Source organism: Zerene cesonia, chromosome 18 (genome assembly GCF_012273895.1).
Source record: "Zerene cesonia ecotype Mississippi chromosome 18, Zerene_cesonia_1.1, whole genome shotgun sequence".
Lineage (NCBI taxonomy): Eukaryota > Metazoa > Arthropoda > Insecta > Lepidoptera > Pieridae > Zerene > Zerene cesonia.
Genome location: NC_052119.1, coordinates 845441 through 867668, shown reverse-complemented (window position 1 = coordinate 867668; position 22228 = coordinate 845441). Strand labels below are relative to the sequence as shown.

The 22228-nt window shown below is 33.1% G+C and overlaps 5 protein-coding genes across 5 annotated transcripts in view; 3 read left to right on the top strand and 2 right to left on the bottom strand.

Moving 5' to 3' along the window:
* The window catches only part of LOC119834119 (integrator complex subunit 7), a 12841-nt gene extending 10305 nt beyond the window's left edge, over positions 1–2536 (top strand). Inside the window, exons 16-17 of the mRNA XM_038358409.1 lie at positions 1651–1845; positions 2404–2536. Coding sequence (XP_038214337.1) covers positions 1651–1845; positions 2404–2460 — 252 coding nt within the window. The 3' untranslated portion in view covers positions 2461–2536. The remainder of the gene's footprint in view (positions 1–1650; positions 1846–2403) is intronic.
* Positions 2537–3905: 1369 nt separating this feature from the next.
* On the top strand, positions 3906–5626 carry LOC119834049 (slit homolog 1 protein-like). Its single transcript, XM_038358325.1, has 3 exons — positions 3906–3942; positions 4297–4705; positions 5365–5626. The coding sequence occupies exons 1-3, from the start codon at positions 3906–3908 to the stop codon at positions 5624–5626; spliced, it is 708 nt and encodes a 235-aa protein (XP_038214253.1).
* Positions 5627–8325: 2699 nt separating this feature from the next.
* LOC119833837 (vang-like protein 1) lies at positions 8326–13868 on the bottom strand. Its single transcript, XM_038358037.1, has 6 exons — positions 13708–13868; positions 13376–13527; positions 11489–12460; positions 10932–11113; positions 10481–10593; positions 8326–10394 (listed from the first exon to the last, which is right to left on the bottom strand). The coding sequence occupies exons 2-6, from the start codon at positions 13462–13464 to the stop codon at positions 10086–10088; spliced, it is 1665 nt and encodes a 554-aa protein (XP_038213965.1). The 5' UTR covers positions 13465–13527; positions 13708–13868; the 3' UTR covers positions 8326–10085.
* A 729-nt stretch (positions 13869–14597) lies between these two features.
* On the top strand, positions 14598–17946 carry LOC119834047. Its single transcript, XM_038358324.1, has 4 exons — positions 14598–15057; positions 15921–16765; positions 17236–17371; positions 17536–17946. The coding sequence occupies exons 1-4, from the start codon at positions 14598–14600 to the stop codon at positions 17820–17822; spliced, it is 1728 nt and encodes a 575-aa protein (XP_038214252.1). The 3' UTR covers positions 17823–17946.
* A 1478-nt stretch (positions 17947–19424) lies between these two features.
* LOC119833999 (SCY1-like protein 2) overlaps positions 19425–22228 on the bottom strand; it is a 5863-nt gene continuing 3059 nt past the window's right edge. The window contains exons 4-7 of the mRNA XM_038358268.1: positions 22134–22223; positions 21448–21667; positions 20792–20974; positions 19425–20307 (exon numbers count right to left, since the gene is read on the bottom strand). Coding sequence (XP_038214196.1) covers positions 19581–20307; positions 20792–20974; positions 21448–21667; positions 22134–22223 — 1220 coding nt within the window. The 3' untranslated portion in view covers positions 19425–19580. The remainder of the gene's footprint in view (positions 20308–20791; positions 20975–21447; positions 21668–22133; positions 22224–22228) is intronic.

The window sequence follows — 22228 nt, the reverse complement described above, 5'->3', positions numbered from 1 at the left end:
TAGCTTAAGGCATTCAAAATTTGCTTCTTGAACAAGCTCAATTTAGAAAAATGAACATCAGTGTTACAATCGACGGTATACATTCTATTATATAATTTTAACATAAGTTGTAATGGGGAGTTCGAACCATATTTATTTTTTGAAAATTAGATATAGAATAGATTATAATACTCTAGAATGTCGTTGGGTTCATTAATGTTGAATGCAAAAACGTACTCTCAGTTTATTGTTATTTATGTTTGTTTCTTTGAACCGCACCTACAAAGCTAAACGAGATAACATGATTGTAAACAATTGTATTTCTCTATACTTGATTATGGAGTAATCCTTTGATATGAGTGACTAAGATTATGATGTAATCTTTGTATAAATAAACTGGTTGTTGCCCGCAGCTATGCCCGCGCGGTTTTAATAAATTTTCATGGTACAAACTTTCATCCCATATTTGATCCCCTTAGGGGTAGAATTGATCAAATTATTTTCTTAGCGCATGCGTACGACATAACATCTATCTGCATGCCAAATTTCAGCCCGATCCGTCCAGTGGTTTGGGCTTGATCCTACTATAGTTCGGCCGTTCAAAGAATGCGTTCCTGACACGTCGCGAATGAACTGACGACGTAACTTTGTAATGGCGTTGCAGTTAAAATAAAAATATTTTTGCTGGTTGTTTACCGTTTTAACAATGATGAGAATTAAAAAAAAATATTATATCAATAATCAATGAATGTTATAATTTTGTGCCAAACTGAGTGTCAAATAACTTGGTAAACAATATTTTTCTAAATCTATACTGCGCTATTACAAGGTTATGTCAGCGCTTCATATTTGTAGTGCTGTGCTAAAAGTAAAGCAGGCAAGTATCGTTATCTGTTCTTATACAGTTATAATTATAATATAAAATAATACGTTTTGTTTTTCTTTTTAAGAATTTGAAAATAATGGACTATAAAATAACTTTTATTAAATATAAAAATATAATTATTATTGATAATAATATAATTATACATGTAGGCGAAGATGATGATGAAGACACCACCTCCTCAAGCGAATCGGAGTCTGATTAATATTCTGTACCCACATTCAATTATTCATTCAATTTTATTATATGAATTACCTTTTTTTTGGTTTCCAATTAAATAACGAAAATATTAATTTTAAATGATTCCGCCAATTTAAAACGAAAATAGTCTTAAAATAATGCGGTGATTCATTTTGGAGGAACGGTAACGAACTCAGTGTTATGTTGTGCACATCACTAGTCGTGACTAACTGATAGGTGTCAGGAACGCATTCTCTGAACGGCCGAAGTATAATATTATAACTGTATGTGTATTGTACAATAAAGTGTAAATAAATAAATAAATAAATTATAAATGCAAAAGTTTGTGAGGATGTGTGGGTGTTTGTTGCTCTTTCACGTAAAAGCTACTGACCGGTTGCAATGAAATTTGGTACGTAGACAGCTGGACAACTGGAATAACATATAGGCAACTTTTTATCCCGATATTCCTACGGGATACGGACTTACGCGAGTGGAACCGCGGGGCGCAGCTAGTACATTATATTAGTCAGTCAGTTAGTCAACTTTGACTTATATATATCTAGACGTAACCGTCACCCGTAAACAAATCCCCCCAATCCCAGCAGACGGTAGAGCTGAGCAACATACCGGCGATCCTGTGCGGCGTGCAGACCGTGACGCCGGTGCGCGACTTCTTCAGCGCGCAGCAGCTGGTGAGCGTGCCGGCCGCCGGCCTCTACACCGTCGCCGTCGAGGCGGCCTTCGTCGACGAGCGGGGACAGCTGTGGAACACCGGGCCCAGGACCACTATCGTGATCAAGGTGACTTCCCATACAGTCGGCAGTCAGTGCCGTGCAGTCAATAGTATACTCGGTTGTCAGTCGTATACTCAGTTGTCAACGTCATATAGTCAGCTGACAGTGTCATATATTCAGTCGTCAGTATAACCAATTATGTGTTAAATAATAATATGTCCTATCCAAAGGTTGCCTGGCTGAGATCGCTTATAAGCGATAAGGCCGCCTATTCAACCTTATAAATGTTTCTTTCCTTTCTTGTTTTCTTCATCTTCGTTTGTTAATCTTCCTCATTTATATGTGTTAAATATTATATTCAGTTATAGTTCATATATTCAGTTGTCAGTGTCATATAAACTGTTGTCAGTGTCATAATTATAGTCAGTCTAATAACAGCTAGTACCATATTGTCAATAGTCTGTTTCTTTAGTGTTGCGAATCGGCTGTTGAACTCCAGCCTGCCACTGCTATTCAGATAATATAAATAACACAAGAATAAATATTCATTCTTTTTTCTTAGAAAATCCAGAAAAGCTTTTATTGTCCGTCCTTTAAAGTAATTATTGTTTTATTATGTTACAGGCTCACGAAGACCCAAGCACAAAGGGAAATACGCAAGCTACTAGAAGTCGTTTCTGATACTAAATTAATTGTTATGATTTTTTTATATGCGAAGTGTATTTTTATATGTATTTTTACGATGAATAAAAATTTCATTTTCTTTTTCTTTGTGCTTTATTTGTATAAAAAAAGTTATTATCCATCTATATATGTTATAGCCTTGCAATATATTGAGTTTATTTATAAGAAGTAATCTATGAATAACATGAACGGGTCTTAATAATTGTTACTTATGTAACGTAACTAATTATATCACTAAAGCGTATTTTCTTAACTCATGTTCACACACAAACTTATTACTCCTAGACTGTTTCTGTAATAGTTAATATCCCTGATAAATACGAACAGAACCGGGCCAAGGCAAGGGCCGGGCTTATCCAAGACTCATCCGGGCTGATTCAGGATAGAAAAGCCCATGTTTCTTTCTAAAGAGTACAGCTAGTACCGTAAAAAAGAATCTTTAAAATCTGTCGAATAATGTATGATTCAAATGGTATCAAACAAAATCTTTTCTGTGAATAATAGTATAAATAAAACTATGAGGAACTAGAAGTCTCATTAGTTTTAATAATGAAAAATATTTTATTACGTAGGAATATTGACGTAAGTACAATTTAACACGCATTTTACTTTAATACACGCTTTACCGGCTTCACCTGTGTGTTTGTGTGTAACCGACTCTTTTAACTCAACATTTTAATAATTTTGACCCACTTTAAACGGACAGACTTAAAACAAACTTTGTACCTAAGCTTATCAAGCATAGGATACAATTTCATGAGTGTATCTCATTATCCTGATTAGGATCGCCAGAAATAAATAATTTCGTTACGTACATCTAATTATATTACTAAAGCGTGTTTTCTTAATTTTTTAAACTATATTTATACGATACAAATCTAAATACTTTCTAAGTACTGATTAATCAGTGTACTGTTCCAATTACTGTGTATAAAAATATACCTCATTGATAATAACATCGTTTATCAGACACAAAGCAGACCATTTTAATTCACTCTCTTTGTTCCTATAAACAGAGAAATGACCAATAATCAGTATCAATGATAACAGTTATCAGAGGTGTGTTGATAAGAAATTCGCCTTACAATATCCACTCATAACACAATCGAACCTTACCGAATGACGACCTACATACGATGCGTATTTACCTAATTATCGCCTTTATGGCGCATGTGCATAGAGTTCACAGTTCAACATTATGTGATAGTGATTTGTGTGTCTGTACACAGAATAAAAGTGAGAACGATGATATTGGTGAAAAAGTCGACTGTTCCTACTTCCCTGCAGTTTTAAAAACGAATCATAGTTTACCAAGTGCTGTGTTTTCCTTAGACTTATCGTGGAACAATTTATCCAGCGTTAATTCAACGCCTCTTCTACAATCATCAACGTTAATCGAATTATATTTAAACGACAACAAAATCACTGAAATTGCGGTCAACATGCTTCGACTGCCGCAGCTGAAGCGGCTGGATTTGAGTAATAATTATCTAGAAGCTATACAGAAAGATACATTTAGAAACATATATAATTTAGAGTATTTAAATCTCGCAAACAATAAATTCCACTCGCTGTCTGAACTGTCGTTCCACCACCTTTCTAATTTAGGCGAAATCATATTGGACAACAACAATTTAGGTCCAAGTCTGAAAAATAAGAATTTGTTCGACAGAAGCGGATACGGGTTGACTAATAAAATACGATCATTATCTATAAGTGGTATCAATTTACGCTCTGTTTACGACAATTTCTTTGTTGACGCATACAATATAAGAAGATTAATAATTTCTAATAATAACCTAACTAAATTATTTGAACTGCCGTTTACATTAGAGTACTTGGACCTATCAGATAATCCCATAACGGAAATATCAGGGGAAGACTTTTCAGAGGTATCAGCGTTGAAAGAGCTAAAATTAAATAATTTGTGGATCAAGGAAGTTCCCGACTACACTTTCGCATTATTACATGGATTAACAAGCTTACAACTTGAAAGAAATAAAAATTTAACAACCTTCAGCGAGCTAGCGTTTGGCCAAGAAGTTTTGGATGATGCAGATGATTTTGTTCTTGAAAATTTATCAGTCAGAGGTTCGAGTTTGAGTACTTTATCGGAAAAATTAGAGGTGCCATTTGGTCAACTTATCCACTTGGATTTGCAGGGTAATCTGTGGAAATGCGACTGCAATTTAAAATGGATACAAAAGCTTCAAATTAGCGAAAAAGAATCTAATCATTTACGGTAAGTTTGATTAATTTCCATTGAAAGGTCAATTAGCAGACAGGGAAGTTAACAATTATCACATTTCCAATGTTTATGCTAATTACAAAGAATTTTCAGAAACAGCTCCTCTCTACAGCTAAGTGGAATTTCATACGTTGCCCGATGAAATTAATTTTTCATGACCTATACATAATACATACGTGACTGTATGTTTAGAACACGCTTTTATTACCTTTACTCTGCTATATTTGTATAACTTAATAATGCAATAATTATAATTTCTTCGAGTTTATCTTCTAACGTATTATACTGTTTATGATCGCCAGGATTTAATACCTATTTTCCATATGTACGTTCAAATTCACAAGTGGGACAATTTACTTGATTCTATCATTGTGTGTCACCGAAACGTATCATTTCAATGTCCGGCACACGCTGATACTTACGCGTCGTAGGTACTAATTCGTGTTCCACGAATCACCACCTCTGCTCTATTAGACCAAGCGTATTATAATTACTTCACGTGTGATCGAAGCTTCAATTCCAACGCTTTAACGGTCTTCTCTTGCGCAGTTCGCTTATCTCAAAACTGAGCCATAGACTATAAAACTTGATCTTTAATAAAAATGAAACTCAAATTCATCTATTTATTTTGGCTTATTTTCCCTTCTTTTCAGTTGTTACACACCACACCTTCTGCACAATAGTAAACTAATGGAGCTCAGTGAAAAATACCTGGTGTGTCAGATCAACAAGCATTATGTTGGAGCTACAATCGGCGTCGTCTCAGGGTGTGTGTTACTTACCATAATGGCGGCTTGGATATTCTTATTTGTACCAAAGAATCCGGGTAAATTCATTTTTGTTAAAGACGTGAATATGTCCACGGCTGGATACAGTGCTCTACCAGTGCATATGAGTTTAAAAGATGCATCATAATTCATAATAGTTCTATATATATATATATATATATATATATATATATATATATATATATATATATATATATAATATATATATATATATATTCATCATATATATAGAACTATTATGAATTATGATATATATATACATATATTTGGTTCTATAGGGAAATGGGGTTGAAGATATTAACTTGAGGCTGACATTGATACTAAATTTTAATTTCGATGGATTAAATATTTGAACAAAAACTAAGGTGTTTCTCATTATCCCTTCTGATATTGTAAATTCAACTGCTGCCTCAACTGCAGCAACTCTGTCCGTATCTTCTTCACGCCTAAACCACTGAACCGATTGATGTACAATTTCGTACAAAGTGAATAAAGAGGAGAGAAAGGACATAGGATAAGTTTTATTTCAAAAATATCACGGAACTGAAAGTATCCGGATAAAATCCTCGGGACCGTCTTTTTTTTTCCTTGACTGTGCGGGCGGAAAGCTAGTTAATTATTTGTACTATCTTAATTAAATAAAATCATGATGAAACGGAGAAAAGTTCACAATCATTATGTTATAGCTGTTAAAACAAGTGTGTGATATATTTGGAAAGAAATAAATTGCATCCTACTAATATTATAATTAATGCGAAAGTTTGTAAGGATGTGTGTGTTTGTATCTCTTTCACGCAAAAACTTCTGAACCGATCGCAATGAAATTTCGTACGTAGACAGCTGGACAACTGGAATAACATATAGGCAACTTTTTATCCTTATATTCCTACGGGATACCGACTTACGCGGGTGAAACCGCGGGGCGCAGCTAGTATTTTCTACAATTTTTCAGCACTTTATCGACAAATGATTTCTGAATGAGACCGTTGGTCACAGGAATAATCTAGATTTCTGCTGGTAAATATTTTTTCCAAATCTATCTATTTATTCGGGGCCTATTCATTATATCAAAACACATATATCAAAATCTTTCCTCCCAGTCTTTATAATAAGACTATATGTAAAAAACTGCTTGTAAAATAAACGTTTAATTTTTCCATATTAACATACATCCAAACGTTTTGAGTGGAGTTACCACTGGAACTTCTAAATTCGGACTAAACAACATCAATCACACCCATCGGCTGAAAAACCAGGGATACCAGAATAAAAAAAAAACAGTCAATTTTTCTCCTTGCTCGAACGTCGAGAACGTCGAGAACGTCGGTTAATAAAATAACAAATCAAATTCACTTCATATATTTATAAAATACAAAAGTGTACAAAGTTTACAATGATTACAATACAATAAACAGTTATAAACTTGTGCTTTGTTGAAGGCATTTGTGCATACAATCGATGTATCTCAATAATCAGAGACTAGCTCATTACACACACATACATGTAAAATTATCTAAAATTCCTTAATATTATATGTATATTTAAGCAGGCACAAGCGTTTTACAAAAAGGCTTCATTTGAGCACGGTTTTATCAGTCGATAAAGAAAGTTAATAATAAACGTTTGAGGCCGAAAACGAGATTACGATACTACTTTACAAATTAATATTATCCATTGAAAAAATGTTTTCTAAACATCAATTTTTATATTTGTATTTATGAGGCGAGTACACACGATTTTTTTAAAGGTTTTCTATTCAATATTGAAATTCATTGCTGACAGTAAGTGTATATGTACCACGCCTGACTCATGTAGGTATGTCATGATATTTTAAACATTACAGAAAATCCTATGAATCATCCTTATACTATTCTCCTTCTTTGGTTATTTGAGCCATGATTTGTATCGATATGTATATTTTTAAGTTTGTGATATTTTTTTATTGATTTAAGCTATATAAAGTTTCATTTGCCACAACCCTAACAAAGATTACAAGCAGTCTTTTGCACTTATAATGTATTTTGTGATGTCTTTAACATATTGTCATTATTAGAATAGGTATTATTCGTGTAGTAAATTTATCAGCCGTCAATAAATTTATAAAAAGTGAAAAAATAAACTAGAAATAAAACATTATTTTTGAAAAAAGAAAGCATTTTCATTGCTTTCAATTATAAACCTATAAGAAGTTTCCAGATCATACTGTAGGTAAAGAATCGATGATCAGAATTATATCGACATGTACCGATTAAAATTACTATTACATATTCTAAAATCTATAAGCAATTGTATGTTTGTACGCAACAGCATATAAATATAGTTTTAAATAAATACATTATTTCTATGATATGATATTAATAAAGTTCAACACACTGTTTTTTATTATTGTATACAAACTGATAAAAAAGAACTTAAAATTTAATTTCATTATACATGTTCCATTGATGGTGTACTAAGCTATAAATCGAATAATTAATTAGTTATGTGTTATAAAAATAAAACATAATCAACCCTTGGCTGTTACAGTCCTTGTAAAACAATTCCACAACTTTTAATTAGACTTAAAAAAATCCTCTTCAGTTCAATTATTTACCTACATTTTACAACTATACACACACCTATTAATTTACTTATACGCTTCTAAATATTATTTCCATCAATTCTCAAGAAAAAATTACAAAATATTTTTCCTTAAACTGCAATTTTTTTGCGCGTCTATTTTTTTCTGAAGAGCCAAAAGATTTATATTCAAACTTCAAATCATAATTTATTTTTAGAATTGATGGTAGAATACTTCATATTTAAATTTAAAAATGTGTTTTTTTACTAAACTAACATTTTCGAATTTCTTGCGTACAATCTACTGAAAATGAGATTAAACAGTCTTTAATTTTATCCATATTAAGGAAGTAAACATAGTGTACATAGCATTTTCACTATCAAATCATTCTGACAGTACATGGCAGTGAAATGTCTATATTTTACTGTTAGCTTAAATTTAAAATACTCAAGTCTTATTATATCACTTATATTTATTAATTTACAATTATGTTTGTGCTAAAACCTTAAATCTAATCTAACATATGACACAATGTACACTGGTTGTTTGAATAAATGCTATTATACTCTTTATTGTGTACGAAATATGGCGCTAAATAAAAAAAAAACATATAAAAGTAAAAAAATATATTGATAAATATAATATATAGTTTCTATAACATGGTTACTTACGAATTTTCTGCATCCAATACTTACAATATAGTCTTTGAATTTTGAGTTATAAAAGATTTAAGATTATTCATTTTATCGCAACACTTGCAATTGTTTTATAAAAACATTGTAATATTTGTAATGCAATTGAAAAAAGCTCATCACAATTATCCTTTATGCTCATCACAATTATCCATTATTGGTGTATTTTTAGATTGCTAAGATTCATTTGAGTATTTCCGTCGCCTATCCCATACGAGGGAAGTAATTTAAATAATAATCTAACTATACCTAAAATTATTTATTTCTACCTTCACTTTCCCAATTTAATACGCATAAAATGGCTATTCTTGCTCTTATAAATACATTTAAAACACTTCAACAGTATGCAAAATTATACAGCAATTCCATATACCACTTCGTCAATCTTACTAATTTTTGTTCAGAGATTGCACATAACATCACCTGGTCTCAAACTGAGCAAATCTAAAATTGGTCGCCAGATGAAACATAATAATATACAAATATTTATTTCTCAATTTATATGAAAAATATAACAGTTCACGTCAGATTCGCCTGTGGGATTTATCCATTCGGGCATCACAAACATATCCAATGATAATAGAATTGTTGAAATTGGTCTAGTTACTCCTATGATTAGCGTTTTCAAACAAACAAACTCAGCTTTCTAATATAAGTGTACATTATTAATCACATCTTGGTCAAAAGCACTATTTTAACATTAACAATACCATGACTTACGAGATATTTCTTCCAAGATTTTTTTTTTGTGCATCCCTCTATCATGTCATAGTAGTTATTAAATGGAGATAGTCTAAGAGCAGGGAAGCACTTAGTATTATTTCAAAAAACTTAAGCAATTGAAACCGTAAGTAAAAATAAATTACATATGGGATCGGGAAGGAGAGAGAACATACACATCTTTTGTATCTCTTCTTGTTTGATAACTTGTAAAAGCATCAAATCAAAATGTTATAATATTTTTTACCCCACCTTACCGCCATGTAATTGAGCGATTCTCAATTGAACATAGATTCGAGTTGTTACTAAAAAATTTACATGAAAAATATGTAGCACAATACTAAACAAACAAACTGGATCAACAGTTTGTTTCAAGGTAAACTCACTTTGACAGACGGGCAGACTCACAAGTGATACTTATACCTCTCAGTTTCTTTTGCACAGAGCCCTTAATTTAAACCGAAATTGTCACTTACTCAATCCGGCCAATGTCTATAGACCATCACTTTACACAATCACAATAACAATTCCACTGTATACCACTAAACCGTCCCACAAACACTGCACTATCACACGAGTCTCATATCCTCCCTGACACATATTATCTCCTCATGTCAGACGGACGTTTCACTGTTCAACCGCAGAACAAATCTATTGCTTTTCGGGTCCACCACCTCTTCACTCAGATTGAACTGAGGTAGCTGTTTAATCGTGCATATGAGCGATATATCCCCTTGTCTGAGTTGGAATTCGATGTTGTCTGCTAGTGGTCTGGCAAGCAGGTCGTCTGATATGAGTGACCAGCGTTGCTCGTGCCTCGCTTCATTCTCAGCGGCCAGCACTGGACCCTCCACGAGGAATGGTTCGAGGAATGCACGTGGCGAAGCGTCTTGGGATAGGCATCGGGCAAGGTGGGCGAGAACCTGAAAATTTAAAAGAACATGATTATTATTTGTGGTAGAGTTTTAATCAGAGTAAAAGGAATGGATTAAATAAAATAGACACTTACGGAATCAGCCGAATGTCTGGGCTGTTGTCTCGTAGCCCGCAGGTACTTCTGAAGCGCGCGAGCCAGAGACGGGAACACCGCTTGTGCCGCTTCGCGAGGGCCTAAGGCGCCACCTGGAAATTATAACATGCAAACATATATGATTTTTATTTATGGTCTTTAATGTGTTGTTGATTTTATAGTGTCCAATTGCCAAAACAATTTATAGTGAATTGAATTTTATCTGTTTCATAATAATGTACAAATTGTATTATGTATGCAAAACAATATAGGCATATTATCTGGACTATAAATACATCAGTTTCTTAATATCGGTTGTTCTAATATCTAAATCACTTCAAAAAGTTCTCTCTACTATCAATTTGACAACCTGGCACGTAACAAAAGGAAAAAAGATTTTATATTGATAAAGGTCTGGTCGTCAATAAAAAAAAAAAGAACGCCCGCTGACCGTTAGCCGCCATCCGCACCCGGCGCACGTGCGCGAACGCGTCCTCGGCGGCGGTGTGCAGCCGCGCGCGCCGCTTGCGCACGCGCCGCTCACGCTCCGCCTCCTCGTAGTAGCGCTCGTTGTGCGCCGAGCCGGAGTCGCGCCGCCGCGACGCGCTGCCCGTGCACGAGCCGGCGCCGCTTCTGTATCATGTTATATTCTATTTATTTTTCAATTTCGATTCCCGGATGTGGCAAATCAAGTCTCGAAAATATTTAAATGCAGTCCTGTTTATTATTAAAATTCAAGGTATTCTTACTTCTAAGTAAAATTTGTTATCACCAATATTTAAAGTATTTCTCCTCCAGGGCCTATAAAAAATTTCTACTAATAACATGCATTGCATAATATAAGCAAAAATAAAATATATATAAAAATCTAAATATGGCCATATATAACCCAATACAACTACACTATACATCGTTATCATCGAAATATGTATGAATTATGTACAAATCTATAGATCAAATTGGATTACTACATTGTTATTCAATCAAACACTATAAAAGTTTTCTTACCTTGGCTGGCCAGTAGAGGCATTAGTATTAGAATCTACTTCATAAAACTTTATACTGGCTTGTGCCTTCCTTTGAGACTTTGATATTGGTATCTTCTCCAAATAGGGGTTATAGATTGGGAATTCTGTATAATATCTTTGTAGTACCCATACAGCCGCTCTTTGAATACTCAACTGGCCAATAGCATATGACCTGCTCTCCCCATCAGGACTTCGTACAATCTTTATATAATACACTGGTTCTAAATGCCGTATCTGCATCAACACTACAGCCGTATAATGTATAAATAATAATGTATCGGAAAAACTCGATACATATGACACTAAGGACTTATAATCGACTGCCTCTTCACCAACAGCTAAAGCTTTTGTCGCTTCTGTAATTTGTACGATATAAAATAACCAGTACGAAAATGTACATACAGCCAAGATGACAAACATTACTGCTCTAAATACGAATATTCTTGGTAATACTGCATTTCTTGGGCGCAAGAAAACGGCCCAGACGCCGATCGCTAAGAGAACTAACTTAAACGCTATAGAGAGCAAAATTCCTTTACATTCTCCTGTACAGGAGAGCAACTGTATTCTCTGACTGGGTTGTATTGCAATATTATCTGATAATCCCGGGAAAAACCCTATTTTTGGCAACACCACCATGGCCAAAGGGCTTACAAAAGAAACGAATGACAGGCCCAATGCAACTGTTGTTGTGAAATATCTCGAACAAACAAAACCTAGACCGTTATCTGATTCCATGGGCCAGTTACTAACATCCTCCATTGATTGTGAGCCTTCTGAAGTATTCCCAGTGACAGCAGTGGTAGTTTCTCCCCAGTTTTCATCTTGGGGAAGTATTTGTACTTCGATCACTTCCTGGCCATCTCGGCCAATTTCTGGGTTAATATTAACGCTAGTTTGGAATGGTGCCATGCTACTATCTATACAGTCTTTTCTTTGTGACTTGGTACTTCTGAAAGGGAAGGATGTTATGAAGTTTTACATTCTACTGCTGTTCTAATAAATAAAAATTATTGAAATTTAAATATTATTTTGTCATGATCAATTTATTGTCAAGTCAAATTATACCAAATATAATTGAATCTAGTTGATTCTATAATTAATGCGTTTTTTTTTTTCATTATATTTATTAACTACAACATGAACAAGTGATGAGTATATGAAAGGTACAGTTAATACACATACAAGACCAATATTATAAAGCTAAAGAGTTTGTTAGTTTGAACGCACTAATCTCAGGAAATACTGGTCGGATTAGAAAAATTATTTCAGTGTTAGTTAGCCCATTTATCGAGGAAGGCTATAGGCTATATATGTACCATGGGCGAAACCGGGGCAGACCGGTATTAATCTATATAAAATCAATGTAAATATAATGAAACATAAGACATGTTTTATTTGAAAAGCCCCATCAGTTATAAATTTCTTTATGTTATAGAACTGGACAAGAATATTGTTATTATAAACATATAAACCCAATCCTTCCACATAATCTATGTGTATATATAGCTATTAATCAAATTCTTGGTATTTAAAGTTAACTTTGTCTCCATTGTAAAAATTATTTTATTTAATATTGTTAAGAAAGTTCTAGTACAAGATAAATCTGTTATGTTTAGTTAATATTTCAGCCTGATATGAACTTCTATATTTAAAAGATAAAATACAGCAGAAAATTTTGTAACAATCATAGGTACCATTACCAGATTCTTCATAATTATCAATCAAAGCCATCTCTAGTCTTTAGTATAAAGTCTCAAGTTTTTACATATATTTTAATTTTATTTACAATTATATTAAACTTCTTGGCTATTGCTTAAATTAACAATTGAAACATTTTATTGATTAGACCGTTAAATAAACAAACCTTGTGCTACGGTGAGTATTATGTTGACGATGTCTAGAACTTCGCCGCGAACGGCTACTTAATTCGGAACGCACGGATTCCGTCTCCATTATACAGATATATCACAGTCACGTCCTCCCGCGCCTCACCCATGGGCTAATTTCTTTATGGTCCTGCAATAATCCACCATGTAATCACATCACGAAATCGGGGCAATTAAAATACTTGCTACTCCTCGGAGCATGATCGCGACCGAAATCAAGATTTCATACTTAACACATTGATAAAATTCACATTTTAATTGAAGGAACTCAATAAAGTATTGACTGAAACAACTGCGGTACGTTAATTACCATTGCATTATTGATATTTATGGGATTTTCTAATAGGAGCGTCGTTTACAGGTGTCGTCTTGGAGAATTCATATTGAGTATTGTTTGAATAAATTAAAAATAAGTCATGCACTGCTAATTTTATTTCTTTCTGCATCCGATACATGTAAAACTGTATCTTACTATCTCTTTCTTGAATAACGTGCGGCTGTCATATATTTATCCGTATTATTTTCGTTTTGAAATCAGAAATTCTTTCGCAGTGTTATCCGTATATCGTTCAGTATTGCCAATTTTAAAATATCGAATCTATGTTTTATCATTATAAATTTGTTGAACTACCGTAACCATACTTATATAGTTACATTTTAATTTTATTATTTAAACTGCTCTGTGCACAGTTTTAAAAAAGAAAATACGCAACATAATAATAGGCATCTAGTATAAGTGTCAGGCATTGTACACCATAAACCGTGAGGGTCAAACTTTGGTATTTTAATTTTATATTTTCGATTAAAATGAAAATTTAGTCCGAGGAATATAAAGGTATTAATATATCAGAACATGAACGCTTTGCATCTTTTGTATTCATGAATGAGTTTATTAATTAAAAATCAATTAGTTTTCTATCTAATTCAAGGTGCTATGGCAGATTATTGTTGTATCAAATATATTCGATATATTAAACAAACAAAAAAACATAAGAACTTTTTAACTGATCGTTTAAATATTAAACGTGTACTAGTTTACTTAATTTTGTTTTTAAAATTTTGTGTACTAACAACACTGGATTGGCGGCAATTCGAAAAATATAGAACATTTGATTACGACCAAAGATAATGATAAGATAACAACACCTACTCAGAGATAAATTATTACCCAGATTTTTTAGTCATGAAGTTATTGTGAAAATGGAGGAAACTAGGAACAGACCAGAGAGGCGGGAGAGGGTGGAAGATCTTCATTTGGACAGGGTGGTGGCATCACAACCTGAAATAGGACCAACACCCCCTGACGGCGGTTATGGATGGTTGATATTGTTCGCTGCCGTGATATACAATGTAACAGCACCAAGCTTACTATTACTATATGGATTAGTGATTTTGAAGTCATTACGGGAAGAAGATCATGAAGAGGGTGAACGACTACGTATTTGGGATTTAGATACCGCTTTGGTGCCAGTAATTTTCACTGTGATACGTTTATTGCTAGAATCATGGTGTAGGGCAGTGGCAAAGACGTTTAACATGCCGCGTTTTACGGCGCTGTCTGGTTTATGCATGACAGTAGCTGGTGTTCTGTTGTCAAGTTACGCGACCAGTGCCTATTCAAATGACCACATTGTGAATATATTTGCGGGGATACTAATTGGTAAGTAAATAATAACAGAGCGAACTCTTTATCGATGATATAATTGCCATTTTTATACTTTAACTTATCAAAATCTGTTTAGCCATTTTACGATTAATAAATAAAATTAATAACACAACAATTTTAATATGTTTATTAATTAGGGTAATTGATCTATTAATGTAGGCAACTATATTATTTTTCCTTTAATTATTCGTTATGTTTTACACTGCACACCTTGAACATAAAACCTTTACAACGCTTTTAAATAATTTAATACGGTTATCGCAAAAACTATTTAAAATAAAAACAATGAGATCAAGGTGTAAAATATTACGTGAAAAGTCATTGAATAAACTTCAATAGTATCATTTGCGGCTTTGTTATTGAAGGTCACGACACAATAAACAAGCGACAAAATTGTTATTTACTTAACTTATTACTTGCAATATGTTTCCGTGGTATTGTTCAACCAATAAAACTCTTACATTGTGATATATTATTTTTAATGTATTTTTGCTTCGTAAATAATTACGAGAAAAGAAATTAATTCGGATATTTGTAAGCTAACTTTTTACTACTATAAGGAAAATATATAAACAACCTTGTGCATGGACTGAAGCGAATTGAGTAAATCTTTGTTAATCGACACTATAGTTATTATTTTCATTTCATTAAAATAATATATTGTGTAAAAGCATTTTTTTCGTAGATGATTTTAAGATACAAACGTACTGTAAAAAAGAGTAATTAAAAACAAATATATTACAGGTTTTGGTTTTATTGCTTTCCATTACTTTCTAATCAAATCATGAGCCTTATCGAAACAATGCTCACGACCAAGTCATAAAGCATTATTTTATTTTAAAATATATCTTTTTCAGGTATCGGTTGCGCATTGACCGGCCAACAGACAGACTTAATCATTACACACTACTTCCGAGAAAAACTGACCATAGCCCAACGTATAATCAAAGTAGCACCCGTGATAGGAAATGTCCTTATGCCTTTGCTGATCGGCTACCTCTGCACCATTTACTCAAGCGACATAGTCGTCATGATATTCGGAGCTATTCTAATGCAAAATTGCGTGTTACTCGCTTCCTATACAAGACCCGTATACATCGAGAGGGTCATACGTACTACGTATAACATGATACGAGACGGACCCGAAGATGACGATGAAGTCATATTTTCCAACCAGACAGAGACAGTGGCCAGAACTAATCCCGTATCAACACAAGACGAGGACGCAAATGACGTTGTTGTCTTTAAATCCAGGGAAAACGCTAGAGAAATAATGGACACCAACGTGGAAACTGGACAGAGCAGATTCTCATCAGATTTCAGCGCAATGTTCGATAGCTCAAGGTCCAATAGGTTCTCTTCTGATTTCGGAGCATTGGACATAAGCAGTCACAGTCGAATAAGTGGCTATCAAGAGTTGGAGAGTATAGATAGAGACGCCCAACCTCAGCCTCTGTACAGAGAGACTACAGTGAACGCGACATCGAATGGTTTAGTGTTTGCCGCAGAAGTAACGCCAGGTGCAGCCAGGCGTACTGCGTTCTTGAAGAAGAACGTGATTGCTGTGGCGAATATGCTAAAGGATGTGAACTTCTATATGTACACGCTGCTACATTTGTGTACGACGTATAGTGTTCTAGTGTTGAGTGTTATTTTCCCGCCATTGATGTGGGAGGAGAATCCAGGTTTAAATGTCTGGACGGTGAGCATTATTTTCCCTTTTCCCCTTAAAAGTTATTTAAAAAACATTTATTCGTAATTTTTCATCGATGTAAAATAATTTCAAGCTGTGAATTTTCCTATTTTAGTTTCGCATAACTTTTGAAATGGCCAACCATAAAGCATAAAATATACACATATTATTAGGTGATCAATAAATAATGCAATCTACAATAAATGATAATAATCAACGAAATTAACATTATCGTAATTTAACGCAAACATCTCTATGGAAAAACAATTTATCACACTTTTCATCATCTTAGGGCCTTAAATTTTACAATTTATCCCCACCAAGAATTCATTACTTCATTTTTATTTATCTGTGAATTTTCGTCCGAAAACTTTGTATACTACCTAAATGACAAAAATATTGTTTATTACTCCTTGTTAATGGATTCACCAATATTTTTAACTTTGTAAGATGTATTAATGATAAAAATTAAATTTCAGATATCATCGTTAACATCCATAGCGCACGCAGCTGCTCTCTGTTTTGTAATTCTTTGCGTTTTCTTGCCTGAGAATATAAACGAAAAAGCTAAATTATGCACCGTATTTTGTGTTTGCGGTGCGATTGGATTCTACGGTAAGTAATTTAAATTAAAATTAGCCCATACATTTTAAAATATATAATATACTTTAAAAATTTACTATTCTTCCACATAATGAAAAAACACTCACAAATTTTATTAACCGAGGAAGTCCCTTAACTCGTCGTTCCATAGACAATAATTCGAATTCTATTTACAGGTGTTACCCTATCATCAAACAAAAACTACCTGGTAGTTTGGTGCATGTTTTCCAGTCTCGCCACGGCAACATGCGGCGTCCTACAACAATCTTTATACAGTAGTACATTAAACGAATTTAGTACCACAGCAACAGTTACCACGGCGAATACAATAGTGGCTATTATTATTATGATTTGGGCCGTTTGTTACAGCTACACGTATCGCACGTGCTTCTTCATCGCTAGTCTGTTGCAGACTGGCACGGCTGTTGTATTTTTAGTTGCTTCGTTTAGGCGGAGGAGGTAGTTTTAGATTTCTAGTTATTGTAAGGACAATTTTAGAATTTATTATTACTGAAAATAAGTTATTTATAAAGTAAATAATAGATCAGTTTTGAAAATATATTCTGCTTATTGCAATGAACTCCAGGCTGCATGCTTATGATTATGCAATAGTTGCATAGATTTAATATATTTTTATTTATTTTAATGATAATGTTATAGATATAAAAGTGTTATACAAGTGGAATAATATATTTATTTATAAGAGATCATAATTATTTGATGGATAAAATAATGTACAAGCATAAATTCATAAGTTACACAAGAGTAAAATTATATTATAACATACAGAGAATATAAACTAATAAATAATCATAACAACTAAAATAAGTAGTAAGAGAAGCTATAGGAATAACAAAAAAATATAAATTAAGTACCTAGATAAAACGTGAATCAAATTCTGCTAACGAAATAAAATGTTTTATACAAATTTCTATTTTCTTTAAATACCTTAAACGTATCATAACGCATTTTTAAATTAAGCTAACATACATACATCTGTTAATTAGTGTTTATCTACACCCTAAAGTAATACCATAGTAAATATACAAATAACAACTTAAATATAAATCTTAATACAATATAACACTATAATAATGATATTTTTGTACACAAACTTATAGGAATGTAGTTTCCAATCATATGAAGACCATAACCTAATGAGATTTTTTTTAATGCTGTAAAAAAAACAAAGTTCTGAACCAATAAAAAAAACATGGCTTTTCATAAAAGTAAAGACCATTTGGTCTTTACTTTTATGAAAAGCCATTCGTATCAAGTTGTATACAAAATATTATTAACTAGCGGTCCGCCCGGCTTCGCCCGTGGTAAATATATAGCCTATAGCCTTCCTCAATAAATGAGCTATCTAACACTGAAAGAATTTTCGAAATCGGACCAGTAGTTCCGGAGATTTGCGCGTTCAAACAAACTCTTCAGCTTTATAATATTAGTATAGTATAGATATGACCAAAAAGTAAACTATATTACTCACAATCTTAAATATAATTAAAACCAATCCCATACACTTTATTTTGCCTTTTGTGTCAGTTCAGTTTAAAATTTATAATTTAAAAGCGAAATACAATTCATTGATGACTGCATTCCACAAATAATAATTAATAAGATGATACATTCGAGTATAATTTATGTAATGAATGGTTTTTGAGAAAAGATGCAATGTTTTAATTCAACTTAGAAATAATGTGTTAATATCAATATTTCAGTTTTTTAACATAGTATAAACTTGGGAATGTGATTGAATAATTTTATGGAGGATCAACCTGATTTCAAAATCGGCAAAAATATTGATAGCATTCATACATACACAAATAATATATATTTATTATGTATATACACATTTCATAATTTCAAAATTTTCTTGGATGCGTAATATCATTTATCAGCTCAATTGAATCTTTATATGCGACTTTGATCTCTCAGCGACCTGATTTTTGAATATTAAATTGACTGATTGACTATTAAAAATACCAAAAAATTAACGCAAAAAAGAACCATAACATAATTTTCCAAAAAAAAAAAAAAAAAAATATATATATATATATATATATATAAAATAATAATAATTTCAAAACAAAATTCTAGAATGTGAATATAAGAACAGCTGCTAAGAGAATGTTGTGCTGCTAATGTAATAATATAATCGTATTTATTGACAGCGGAAACATATTTGAAACTTAATATCAACAAACGGACGGCTACACTAACCAAGTAAATCCATCATTTCACTGTTACTCAGTTTCTTTGTGTCATTATTGCTACTACTATTATTTTGAGTTTGACTCGGCAATAGAGATTCAAATGCCGACCAATCCTGTTTCATATTTTGATTTCCCGCCCATTTATTATTAAAATTACCGCTCGGCGCATTATTGTTCCAGCCCGTACTTGGCGGTAATGCTAATTGACTTTGAAACGCGTAACCCATTCCATTATTACCCATGTTGCTGTTACCTATTGTATTACCAATTGAAGTGTTACCCAGATTACTACCCATTTTATTACTACTCAGATTATTACCCATTGTGTTACCAATTTGATTATTACCCAGATTACTTCCCATTGTATTACTACTCAGATTACTACCCATTGAACTTGTTTGATTATTACCCACGTGCGTTCCAATTGTATTACCTATATTACTATTACCTACGTTACCCATTAAATTTATTGGATTCCGACTCATTGGAAAACTGTTATTATTTGGACTGGTATTACCCAATAAATTCGTACCACCCATGTGTCCCATGGTTGAATGATTGGTTTGTGATGGGATTGGTTTGGTCAGCTGGGTGAGATTGGACTGTAGGAGGGAGCTGGTTAAATCAATGGTTTGGGATTGTGGTGGGGGGATGGGCTTAGGGGTGGGGATAGCCGTTGGCGGCGGTTGTCGGGAGAATTTTCGAGCTGTTTCTTGTTGCTGCGCTAGTCTGAAATGTGAAAAAAAAATGGTCGTTAAATTATTCAATGATATTAAAGAACTACCTTCATTGTAATAAAAGGAAAGACAAGTTTTATTTAGCTTTATATTTGATACGTTTTTTTTGTTACATACAGGATTGAAAAGTGCTTCTAGTAAGAAGTCTAATTGAATAAATAAATGTTTGAGTTTGGGATATCTGGAAAAACACTCTTCAAACTCGAAAATGTGATGATGACGATGCTTAGATAATACATATATTGCATATATAAATATTGATTCACTAAAGAGTAAAATTAACCATTTCTTTCCATGTATGGAATTTGGGACAAAATTTGGTAGGTAGATAGCTGGACAACTGGTATAACACATAGGCAACTTTTTATCCCGATATTCCTACGGGATACAGATTTACGCGGGTGAAACCGCAGGGCGCAGCTAATACTACTATATAAATATACCATATACTATATAATATTTAAAGCTGCACCCACCGTTGCTTGTCCTCCATACTCAGCGATGTACTCTCACTAACACCGGGCACTGTTTCCCTTTCCGCTGGTTTGCTGAATGAGAATGGATCTATGCCGAGCCCGGAGAACATCTTGTCTATGTCCGTTTGTGGCCCGGGGGCTGATACCAGCGTGTCGGAGGAGGTCAACGCGTGCTCCATTACCCTAGAAATGGAAGTTGGTATAATGATTTCATATGCTTTGTTATATTTTATGATATGTTTATCTGCCAACTCGCACTTGGTCAGTGTGGTGGATAATGACCTGAACCCTTATATGAGACTATGTCCCAGCAGTGGGAACATGTATGGGTTGATGATGTGCTAATTTTGTTGTAGTGTAATTTAACTAATTTTCTTTTGAATTTAAATTTAACTAATTTAAATTTAAATTAAACAGGCTCATTATGTATGTTGTTTAAGCATACTAAATTTAATTGAAATTGGTTAAGTAACCTTAAAGAATTTAAGGGACGTAAAAATAATGCACAGATTATAATAGGCTAGAATATTGAGAGGTTTTTAACTGCAGTCAAATTTTTATTTTCTTAAGGTAATATAAGTTTCAAGGAAATTTTCAAATGTATGTGTTGTTGAATAAAAAGAAGAGACATCAACGGATCTAAAGACATAGCTTACTTGGATTCATTCTGTATGGAATTCAATTGCTCCAGCTTCGTCCTATGCTCCGCTTCGACTTTCGACACCATCTGTTTGACAAGTGATATCAGAGCGTTGAACTGATTCAAAGTCAGTCCATTTTCAACACAGAGCGGTATGAGGAATGGTAGCACTTTCGTAGCCATAACTTCCTTTGTGATACCAAGTTTCTTGTGACTTAGCGTTAATTTATAGATGCCTGAAAAATTATAAATGAGGTTTTGATAATAATAATCATATGTACGCGATTTTGTTTTCGATTTATAAAAAATACAAAATAGCAAAGTTAACTCTCAATATTTTACAGTTGTTATTAAATTTGTATTGTTTATAACTACTACTACTACTACTAACTACTATATATATATACTAGCTGTGCCCCGCGGTTTCACCCGCGTAAGTCCGTATCCCGTAGGAATATCGGAATAAAAAGTTGCCTATATGTTATTCCAGTTATCCAGCTGTCTACGTACCAAATTTCATTTCAAACATCCATACATCCATACTTACAAACTTTCGCATTAATAATATTAAAATAATAGGATATACAACACTTGACTTGAAGAATCAAACCAATGACCCCTCAAACTACAGTCAAACACGCAATAAATATTTCACAATTATATATTCAGCTTATGGTTATTAATAATGAATAATGAACCCACCTAAGATACCCATCAATACAGCTGGTTCTCGAGAAGGAATCTGAGGCAAGAACGGAATAATTTCATCCAGTACCAGCCATTTGTCCAAATGTTCC

What these genes read in the sequence shown, in the direction of transcription:
- LOC119833837 (XM_038358037.1), bottom strand. Translation starts at nt 13,464, where the DNA reads ATGGAGACGGAATCCGTGCGTTCCGAATTAAGTAGCCGTTCGCGGCGA. An exon ending in GCCTCTACTGGCCAGCCAAG is followed by an intron (nt 11,114 to 11,488) that starts GTAAGAAAACTT and finishes AACATGATACAG; the next exon opens with AAGCGGCGCCGGCTCGTGCA. An exon ending in GGTGCGGATGGCGGCTAACG is followed by an intron (nt 10,594 to 10,931) that starts GTCAGCGGGCGT and finishes TATAATTTCCAG; the next exon opens with GTGGCGCCTTAGGCCCTCGC.
- LOC119834049 (XM_038358325.1), top strand. Translation starts at nt 3,906, where the DNA reads ATGCTTCGACTGCCGCAGCTGAAGCGGCTGGATTTGA. An exon ending in GCTGAAGCGGCTGGATTTGA is followed by an intron (nt 3,943 to 4,296) that starts GTAATAATTATC and finishes CGTTTACATTAG; the next exon opens with AGTACTTGGACCTATCAGAT. An exon ending in AAAGAATCTAATCATTTACG is followed by an intron (nt 4,706 to 5,364) that starts GTAAGTTTGATT and finishes CCTTCTTTTCAG; the next exon opens with TTGTTACACACCACACCTTC.
- LOC119834047 (XM_038358324.1), top strand. Translation starts at nt 14,598, where the DNA reads ATGGAGGAAACTAGGAACAGACCAGAGAGGCGGGAGAGGGTGGAAGAT. An exon ending in ATTTGCGGGGATACTAATTG is followed by an intron (nt 15,058 to 15,920) that starts GTAAGTAAATAA and finishes TATCTTTTTCAG; the next exon opens with GTATCGGTTGCGCATTGACC. An exon ending in CAGGTTTAAATGTCTGGACG is followed by an intron (nt 16,766 to 17,235) that starts GTGAGCATTATT and finishes ATTAAATTTCAG; the next exon opens with ATATCATCGTTAACATCCAT.